The 10297-nt window shown below is 42.3% G+C and overlaps 1 protein-coding gene and 1 long non-coding RNA gene across 2 annotated transcripts in view; one reads left to right on the top strand and one right to left on the bottom strand.

Moving 5' to 3' along the window:
• Positions 1-1049: 1049 nt before the first annotated feature.
• LOC129208464 (uncharacterized) lies at positions 1050-5813 on the top strand. Its single transcript, XM_054831149.1, has 6 exons — positions 1050-1255; positions 1578-1657; positions 3079-3193; positions 3888-3994; positions 4220-4334; positions 5174-5813. Exons 1-6 carry the CDS (start codon positions 1189-1191, stop codon positions 5359-5361), a joined length of 672 nt encoding a protein of 223 aa, XP_054687124.1. The 5' UTR covers positions 1050-1188; the 3' UTR covers positions 5362-5813.
• Positions 5460-10297, bottom strand: part of LOC129208465 (uncharacterized) — an 85673-nt gene continuing 80835 nt past the window's right edge. Inside the window, exon 3 of the long non-coding RNA XR_008577832.1 lies at positions 5460-9162. This is a non-coding gene — a long non-coding RNA (uncharacterized LOC129208465). The remainder of the gene's footprint in view (positions 9163-10297) is intronic.

Raw genomic sequence — 10297 nt, 5'->3', positions numbered from 1 at the left:
ACTCCCCTAGTTTCAATCTGTTCCCTGAAAACCCCCAAAGAGCAGAGTGGCACAGCGAGCATGGGTACACATGAGCTTGGAACACCCATCGTGTGGTTAACACATAAACAGTGGGTGCCTTTTCCAAGACTCATTTGTCAAGGAACAAAGGAAGTTGTGGGTACAAGGAGTCTCATGCATACCTCTTCCATCACATGTAATTTGATGATGAGCTAACCACTTTATTGCATAAATACGACAGCCTGAGTGAGCCTTCTTTGAGCTCTCCATGCTAAGCAGCTGGTTGCATGGTGGTGATATCCCCTTGAGCTGAGACTCTTCTCAAGGTTGCTCCTCGAGGCAGAGAGACCTTTTATCAGCCGCAGATCGTTGGTAAGTGACCAATATTGTGTATAACCTTGTAGTACGGTAACTTGGATTTTGTCTTGGTAACCTTGATTTGTGCCTTGATGGTTTTGAATCACTGTTCAAATGATTGTGCCGTGCAGTAATACAGTGAACCTTGCCGTTGAACTCTGCTAAGTTGCACTTGTACAAGATTGCATTAAACCCACCTTTGATAATGGTTCTTTAAGCGATCTAAAGCGCCTGTTTGTGACAAATTGGCGTAGTCAGCAGGATCCGAAATCAGGATTCGCAACACTTACCAAGCACCTACACTCTGCTTGCTACAGGATAAAGAGCATATCCCCTTGGTCCAAATAGTTTAGCCATCATTTGATGCTCTGAGCTTTCTCTTGGAGCATGAGACGCAGGATTGAGCCCTTTAGGTAAGGCACACCTATGTCTTCTATATGAATGTATGTGTGCGGGTGTGTGTGACACAGATGGAGGGGGCAGGGAGAAAGCAAGAGCACGCAGGCATGTGTGTACACTAAACATGTTTACAGTAAACCAGTTAATCTGAAAATTTCCCGGTGGGTTTGGCAGCAGCAGGGAAGGCAGACCGCCTCAGTATGGTAATGAGAAACCTCCCCAAACCGTGCTGGCAAACTCTCCACTGGCTTCCCAGCAGGTTGGGCAATATGTGCGTCCCCCTAACGCCTTATCACAGCACTGCCTCCGAGCGAGGCACACTGTAAACAACCAGCGACCCACAGACACGCAGCTTTGTGCCCAACTCCAGTGATTCAGCTCTTTACGCTCCACAAGCAACAAATAACTAGCCCCTGGTCTCCCGCAGAAAAAATGCTGTTCAGCTCCTGCCTGCTCTGGAAAACACTGGTTTTTATAGGTTTAGCAGTAATTCTTGCAGGTAAGATGTTGCCTTTCTTGAATATGACTAACAATTATTTAAATAGTGGCTGTCTTAAAGAAATGAAGCACCTCGCTTGGGAACCTGGCCCTGGGTGTCCACAAACAGGCGATCAGATTGCTATTGTTTGGAATAAATCAATATTTGCACAGTTTTTTTAATATTTGAGTCCTGATCACCTCAGGTATACAAGGTAGCGCTAGGACTGCAGAATAGTGGCACAATTCCCATAAACAAGTACTGTTCTGCAGTATTTGGGGTTTGTTCCTGTGTCAGGAGGGATTGTTAACCAGCTACGTACCTGTTGCTATTTGTCTTTAAGATTTTACTGACATCGGAGCTTTTGCCAGTCCAAGTGAATGTGAAAGAGCAACCATAGGTGATGTGAACGAGAGTCTTGAGGTAAGAGGTTGGCTGCATCGGCCAACCCAGGACCTGCTTTACACACACCTTCTGCGGTGGTAGGCGATGCCAAGCCCTGGTGCGTGTGCTGCGTATTGCTTTGGCAAGGCCTGGCTCAGAACAAAAGTACATGGTGAGGAGGGGAGCGAGATGGAAAAGATTAGCGTCATTTGACCTGCAATGTCTTCAGCCCTGCTACTGCTGGTTTAAAAAAAAAAAAAGTTCTTGTAGGTATATTTTCCAGCTTTTTTTTTCTCCAGATTATATATAAAGTGGCTTGAACATCAACAGTTATGTCTTTTGCCTTACACACATAATGTTGTTTTCAATCCTACTTTCAAATATAAAGTGCTAAATATTTTAAATACGAGTAAAGCCAGTCAACTGAAAGGCTATGTTTTACGAGTTAGTGCCCCTGTCTTCCCTGGGCTAGGCGTATCATAAGGCAGTGATCAGACAGTGGCCTTTGAATATGGCAGAAACTGTAAACAAATACCAGGGCAGAGTCTATAAATTTTTTTCATAGACGGTTGAGACATCTGTCTGTAAAACAGCAACACGGAACGAATAGCTGGAGTTGGGTCCGTATCAGTACGTACTGTGAGCTGCTGCCTGGAGCATCGTTCTCATCACGTGGGGCCGGGGGAAGGCTGAGGGCAGCACTTGCTGAGGAGGTGTTCTCTCAGGTGTTTGAGATCTTTTTTTTTCCCCCCAGAGATGTGAATTATATTATTTTCTTTGTATAACTGATGCCCATCACTTTCAATAACGTTTCTGTAAGCTTCAGCCCGAGAAGCAAAGTTAGACATTGCCGGCTCGTGCTTCAGCAGCCGCACTGAAAATTGGACTCGCTCTTTTTCTTGCATCTGTGTAAGTTCAAAGTAACTGGTGTCTGCTGCAATGCTGGCACACACCTGTGTTTTGGTTGTGGAGTTTAAGACAGCTTTGCACTATCCACATAGGTGCATAGGAACACACATATGGACTGAAAGCTATTTATATGGGTATAGGGCAATAGCTACATAAAAATACAGGAACTTCTTTGTTCATACGCAGACACACAGAAAGTCTGCTAGATGCCAGCATTTAGAATATAAGAATAACAAACCAATGCTTTGTATATAAACAACTGTATATATCTTCCTAAAGGCATCTTTTCATATATGGGGAAAAAAACCCCAACCTGTACCAGTCCTCCCCGATGAACTCAATGGAAAAAACCCTATCTAGCCACTGTTTTCAAAAAAAGTTACTGGATTTCTTCAAAAAACGTTGTGGGGAAATTAGTGTTACTTAAAGCTGTATAATTTTCAAGATGGTTCTTGTTCTGCATTTACAAAAAAAAAAAATTGACTACTTTGATAAATTAATTACAAGGCCTCTCCTCTTCAACTTAACCTTTTTCTCCCCTAACTCCATAGAAATATTCAAAATGCCTTAATGAAATGATCGCCAAGGGTGAAAAAGCTGCAATCAATTCCCTTGTCTGGAGACTGCAAGAAACACTTGATCTCCTGCGCCCTGCTCAAGAGAAATGTGAGGTCCCTCCTGAAACAATGCTCCTCTTTACTGGGTGTTAAGCAAAGCGGAAGAGGAGAAGCACTAAGAAAATTTTTTTTTACCTACAGTCAGAGTGAGCTAAATGTCTGCATTTCTTGAAGGGGACGGGGGGAACTAAGATGAAAGATATCTCAGCAACAAGCCAGAAAGCAAGGGTGCTTCACCACCGCGCTGTCCGGCGTCGTGGAGGCACGGCAGCACCAACGCGTGGGGTGCCATCGTCCCTGCAGCCCGGCCGCCGGCGCTGAGCAGCAGCGCGGGGTGGCAGCAGGGCCTGCTCTGCCCTCCGCCAAGAGCGTCTCTGGTGTCTGGGAGCAGGCACTTCACCCGGGTTTTTCTGAGAAATATTTGGATAGTTTTGGCCTCAATAATACTGGATGGCAAAGGCCACTTTGAGCTGCAAGTGCAACAGGGCCAACAGGGACTTTGCTGTCACAATGACAAGTGGTGGAAAAATTGGGTGTTGCCAAGAAAAAAATAAATGGTTTGAAAAAACCAAAAATGCTCACTTAGACTTCAGCTAGGGGGAAAAGTCATGCCCTGGACACTCATGCCCAGGTCAATGAGTATGCCAATGGTTTGCTTGGGGAGGAGGGAGGCTTTTATACTTGCTTTCACCCTGATGTGTTGTTTTTTCTCTCTCTTTTTTTTTTTTTAACCCACTTGAAAGTTTGCAAGCAGCTGCCTCCATGCCCGCTCCCACTAGCCCCTAGAAATGGTGGGCTGGTGTGTGTCACCATTGGCAATGCTCAGTACTGCAAACCCATGTGCAACGAGGTAATAGTCATGGTTTATTGCTGCTATATTACTGACTCCATTAATTTACAAGTGTTTATTATGAAATGCATAGTTTTCCTTGTTATACTTTTTTTCTTTCTTTAGGACAGGGAGAGGTTGCAGTGTTTGTACTGACCTTCACTGCCTGAAAGTTTCTTCATCTTACAGTTACCGTGATGTCTAAGACACTGTTTATTTGTTGTTTCCCTATCTTCATTTCCCAAGGGTTATGACTTTCAATTCCTCAGAAGAAGTAGGCTGTATGAAGTATGTGGCAATGCCACCAGGTTTTCCTGGACAACACAGCTTGTTGGGGGAAAGTCACTGGCTGTTTGTAACCGTGAGTATTTCTTAGGCACATCTGGTCGCAGGGACGTGAGGCTCGGTCTGTTGTGTTTAGAAAAAGGGGGAAAGAAAAGTTTCTCTCTTCTTGGCATGTGTGACATTGTGAGAGTGGACAAACTGCTGCACCAGAAATCATGTTAGTTTTAAAACTACTACAAAGGCCTGGGCTGGTGAGCATCACTATTTCAGTTTGGGATAGCAAACGACACGCATGCAATATTTGTGAGTAGATGTACTTTTTCAAAAAAACCAAAGTTAACAGGTATCATCTTAGCAGAAACCCTACGTTGCACAAGGGCTGTGTGACCTGCTGGACAGGCAGTAGTAGAACATAAAACTACTGTTTATCTTGCAACAGTACTTGAAGAACCTGAGCAAAATTAGCCGACATCTGCACTATTCACTGTATGTACATAGAATAAAACCCAACAGCTGGCCCCCAGCCAGCAATGCTGCCTTTTTTTGTGTGGCAGCCCAAACATTTTAAGACTGCACCCATTGCATCCAGTGAGCAATCTGTGACCTGAAGCAGGCTGTCTGACTCCGTTGTCATTGTCTTGATTTAAAAATAAATGCGCGTATACATACACAAAAGGGCCAACCTATCTCTCCTATGGTTAATGGAAAATATTTTACGGTTGACAGTGTCTTGTTGCTAGAGCAGTTTTTTCCCAAGGCTTACCAAAAGCAGTCATCTAGGCACTTTTATTCCAAGTTGAAGTCTTTGGTCTGGAAAATGGAAATGCCAGTGCTTGTTTAAAGATCAGGACAAATCTAAGCCAAGTAATTCAGCTGCTTTTTTTTTGTTGTTGTTGTCATCTTTGATCTTTCCAGCCTCTGATACGGCCATCAGTGGAGCTAAATCTGCCTATTTCCCCACGAACAGCACCTGTCTGCGCACATTAGCCTTCACTGAAACTCAGACAGAGCAGCTAAACGTCTTCCTCAAGGAGCTTGGTGAGCAAGGCATCGACGGCTCCAAGCGTGACGAGGAGTCTGATTGTATCATCTGTGGTTACTAGCACTACAAGGCTTGTGCCACAGACCAACCAGTGGTCTGCAGTTTGACATGGTTATTTTGATAAGAGAGGCAGAGCAGTGAAATCATTGTTAAGATGTGTAAACATGCAGCTTTTATTCAGTTGAAGGGCTAGAGATCATAGTCATAAGTTGACCTCATCTCTTGGGTACAGATATATAGGCTAAACCTAATCACATAGTTCATGGCAGAGGTGTTTCAAAGAAAGAAGATCACTTTTATGGCTTAAATTCATCTAGCTGGAATTAAATAAGAATTAGAGTTGTTTAATTGATGCAGTCATTAGTTAAACACATTAATTGTTATCAGAAATCATCTTCTGTCAGGTGTGATCTTTACTGAGAAAGGGCCATACTTTCAGTTGCTTTTATAGTTACCAATTAATCATGATTGTTGCTCTGACGACCATTAAAGCAATGCAAGTCACAATGGTTACTGGCTGTAAGGGTATAATTCTTTATTCATGTGCCTGCTTGACTGGGGGTTAAATCAGGCTGTACATACAGCTGTTCGAGTTGCTGTGTTTTGCATGAGTTAGAAACTTGAAGCACTGCAGTTTGTTGATGGGACAACTCAAAAGTTTCTCTTGTACTTATCTTGAGGATATCCCACAGAAAGACATAGCCTTTAGGTATACTTGAATGTATTTCTAGGAGTCAAAAAGTGCCCTGTGTGCTCACTGTAACCAAGCAAAATGGCAGAAAAAATGTAACGTCTCTGTCCAGTACAAAATGTGAGAACTGGGATTGTCCTAAACTAGCAGATACTTGCATCGTGTCTTTTCTGCCAAAAAGGTGGAGGCGGCAGGTGTTGAGGGCCCTGCATGAGACGCTCTCTGGTTAGCGTGCCAGGGATCAGCTTCGGTCTCCTCTGTTCAGTCCCTGCGCACTAAAACCGTGGTGGTTCTGGAAAGGAAGTCCTACTGACCCTCGGTTTGCTCTAACAAGAGCTGTGCCCACCCTGTGCAATCTAGGGCTACAAGTGCTCCTCTGTGCTTACATTTCCTCGCGCTCCCCGGGCATGCGCGGCGCACACACGCCTGTGGGGCCTCCCTTAGGCAGGGGTTGTGCTTACCACAAGCCATGGCTTAGCTTCAGAGGGAAAGAACAAAAGCAAATGAGGTCTGGTTGGTAATAGAGCAATATTTGGCTAGAGCTTTATGGGCTGAGCGCAGTGCTGATGGGCTGAGATGCTCTGGTCTCAGCACAGCAGTGCCAGGGCAGCTGCTGGTCCTAAACCAAGTTTTCCTCAGCTTCTGGCTAGCTGTCCTCTGCATTCTATTTCCAAACCTGGACTAAACTGCAGCAGGTGTGGCTGTTGCAGGATTTAGAAAAAAATTAGCTTATCTGCATTTATAACAGCTTTAAACATGAACAAATATCCAAGTGATTTTTTTTTGTCATTGATTCTTCTCGTGAAATATAAAAACTTGTTCCTGCTCCAACTCCCTCCTGTGAGCTGTCCCTGTTTCACAAGCCCCCTGCACAACCCCTGTGCACAGATGTACTCTGGAAAACCAAAGCCACAGAGTAAGAAGCGTGAGGAGCAGAAAGCCCAGGCTGTTGACCACCTAGTACTTGGTGCAAGTGAAGATGAAAGACAGTATAGCACTGGAGATCCAGTTTATTTGTGGAGTTGTAGCTGCAGAACAGACACGCATGTAAATTATTATGAAATCTAAACAAAAAGGTTAGTTTACTGCTTGCTTGGTTTTCAGAGGAATCCGTGCTTGGGGTTTTGTTTTGATTTTCTTCTGCTGAGCAAACACTGATGCCGTAGATCCGAAGACAGACAGCTCATGTGTTTGTATTTCCTTTATCTTCTTTACCTTTTCCCTATTCCTGTGAATCTCAGACACAGAGAGCATAGTTACTTGGTACATGTCTAATTGACCTTTACCTCATGAATCAGTTAAGTGAATCAGATATATAAAATTACACACTATCTTTCTGACTCAGAATCCAGTCATTACAAACAAAAAAAACCCATTGGTTGCTTTTGAGCCCAGAACCAGACAGTCGTATAACTGTAAGTGTAGCAGACAACTACATCAACAAAGGGATGAGTTAGCTGCTTTGGCTGCTTATAAACTATGAGACAGTAACTTCAGTCACTGTATTTGAGGAAAAAATGCTGTAGTCTTAAAGAAAAGCAGTGGTTTTTTTCAGTCGCTGGTGGGTTTGTTTATTTATGGCAAACAAATAATCTCTATCAAATGAAATTATAATGTCTTTGAGTCTTTCATTTCCAGCCAATTCATTACCAGCCGATGCTCAAATAAAATATCTGAAGCACTGAGCACTTTCTGTTATAATTTTTCTACTCGTGCTAAAAACCAATATTCTATGAGTTATAGTAAGCTGTTCTAGTGACTTTCCAAACCAACCAACAAAAGAAAAGAAACCAAATACTGGATTTTAAGAGGAAATCAAACCCATTGCTCTTGTAAACCAAGAGAAACTATTATATCTGTGCATCAGAAATCCTACTAATTAGTGTCCCATAATGCAGAAGAATTAGGCTGAAAAGCTTTAATTTGATGTTGCATAAATTTGACGTTAAGATGGACATGAGCTTTTTCTGTTTGGGTTTTTGTTTGTTTTTTTCATAAACTTGCAGAGAAGTGGTTTTGTTCCCATCATCCAAGGTATTATTTATATATGAGAAAGCGAAGTTGAACCACTAAAGCTGTACGACACAGTTAAAAACGAAACTTAATCACATTAATTTCCCAGAGTAAGTTTGCATAATGTAATTCAGGCGAATGGTTGCTGTATGTTGGCATTAACTTCAGCTTGGTGTCTGGCTGGGCATGTCTGAGTGTCGGGCTGTCCCTCATGCTCCTGCTCTCACCCTGGGAGGGGGAGGGCTTTGCGTTCTGGCTCTGGGGATTTGCAGAGAGAGGAAAATTCATATAGAAGGAAAGAAACAAAAGACATTTTAGGCAAGTAAGTTTTCAGATGAGACAAAAGAAGCTTATTTATGCACCATTCTCTGTTGAGTTTTTTTAGGTTTCACAGTACGACCAGACTAAACCACTACCTCCCCAGAGTATACTGTCACATTTTGGTATGTCCACCTGCATAACTGTCAGTCATCTCAGCTAAAGGCTTTGGTTATATTTGCAGTGTAATTATAGAAATGCAGGCTTTCATGATATTACATGAAAGGGAATACAATACTGTATTATGCTTGCTTCTCCATCAGTCTTGTTTTCAGTCCTTCATAATGCAACAGAAGCCGTCAGTCTAGGAACTAAGCCAACAGCAGTAATTACAAAGTAGCCAAAAAATGGAAGGCAAAGTGCTGAGAAGTGTAGTAGATGAAGACAAAATTACACACATCATCTTTCCGGAGGAACTTAGCCGCCATAGGCTGGGAAAACCATTGCTTTTGGATGGATCCGAGGCAGTAACAGCCATTCTCAGAGATGTTATCATGGTGAACCATCCCTCAAAGGGATGGGTGCTGTTACAGCTTGTACCAGGGCGGGCTCACACTGAGCCACGCAGTGAGATCTGCGGCACGCGCTTCATTCTCCAGATCACCACTGCAGTGGGGGGCAGAAACATGAGAAAACTCATTATCAGCACCGCAGCAAAAATGACCAGCAGTATTTCCCATGGAGTCAGGATGGTTTCCACCGTGATTTCCTCCATGTCAAGAGTCTGAAGCTGTAAAGCAAAAAATACACTGCATTACATTCTCACAGATAGGCATTATAACTGTACAGATGGGTGTGTGTATTTGTTTTTCCCAGCATAGGGCTGTAAATCTCTTTTGCCTATTAATTTTTTATCCTGAAAAACAAACCCGATTTCGTGAGCTGCAGGCCCCAGAAGAGCTCCTGCTCTCTCTCTGCCCCTCGAGAGCCAATTGTGGAGCATCAGCCTGCCTTTCTCTTTCGGCTTGGTTTCAGTCGCTGACACAGGTGAAGGGCACTATGTCAAGGCTGAAACGCCATTTCTGACTTGTTGAAAAGTCTTTGTCACCTTTTCCTGCAAATTCTGATTTTTAAAGGCCCTCCCTTCATACTTAGAGCATCATTACAAAAAATGACCATTACAATTGCATGTATCAAAGCTAAAGCTGAAGAATAAAAGCATATGATGGGAAGAATGGAGAAGTGTAAGTCATCTGCCAACTGAATGCATATTTGCACTCTCTTGTTTTGTTTTGTGGTTTTTTTTTTTTTTTCTACAAAGTAGACTATCAAGCAGTTAAGAAGGAATAGAAAGGAATGAAATTTTAGACGGACTATGGATATAGCTAGAAATATATTTATATATAATGAAAGTGCTGTTGATTCTGTCCAAAATAGATATTTGAAATGATTTAATCTGGGAATTAGGAATGTAAAGTGCCAAGAAGCTTAGAAAGAAAGGAAAGGAAAGGAAAACAGTTTGAGAATATCTACAGATATATCTACAAATATATTTTTATATAAATAAAAGTGTTAGCCATACATTTGAAAACAAAAACCTATTTGAAAGAACTTAATCAGGTAAAGTATAAAGGTAAGATGAAGAGAAGCTCAGAAGGCAAGAAAAGGAAAAGAATGTGAGAATGACAGGTGATTAACATGGAAATATCTCCATATGTAAATGGCACTATTGTTAATTCCATGTAAAACATATATGTTTTTGAAAAGAGTAAATCAAGCAACTAAGACTGTAATAGGACTAGAAAATTAGAAAGAAGGAGAAAGAATTGGAGAATGACTAGAGATCTATATAGAAATATCTCTATATATAAATGGCAGTGTAGTTAAGTAGGTGTATAGACTACAGCTCTTTGAAACCAGTTCTTCCAGCAAGTTTGAATGTAAGTTGCTGAGAAGTTTAGCAGCGTTTCCATGCAAAGGAAAGGAAAGGAGTTTGAGATTGACTGGAGATGTATCTGGAAATATGACGATAAAT

Source organism: Grus americana, chromosome 7 (assembly GCF_028858705.1).
Source record: "Grus americana isolate bGruAme1 chromosome 7, bGruAme1.mat, whole genome shotgun sequence".
NCBI classification, from domain to species: Eukaryota; Metazoa; Chordata; class Aves; order Gruiformes; family Gruidae; genus Grus; species Grus americana.
Note: the sequence above shows the minus strand (reverse complement) of the source record. Positions and strands in the feature narration are given on the sequence as shown.

Coding starts and splice junctions, on each gene's coding strand:
- LOC129208464 (XM_054831149.1), top strand. CDS start 1,189: ATGCTGTTCAGCTCCTGCCTGCTCTGGAAAACACTGGTTTTTATAGGT. Junction 1,256..1,577: donor TTTAGCAGTAATTCTTGCAG/GTAAGATGTTGC, acceptor TTTGTCTTTAAG/ATTTTACTGACATCGGAGCT. Junction 3,194..3,887: donor GCGCCCTGCTCAAGAGAAAT/GTGAGGTCCCTC, acceptor CCCACTTGAAAG/TTTGCAAGCAGCTGCCTCCA.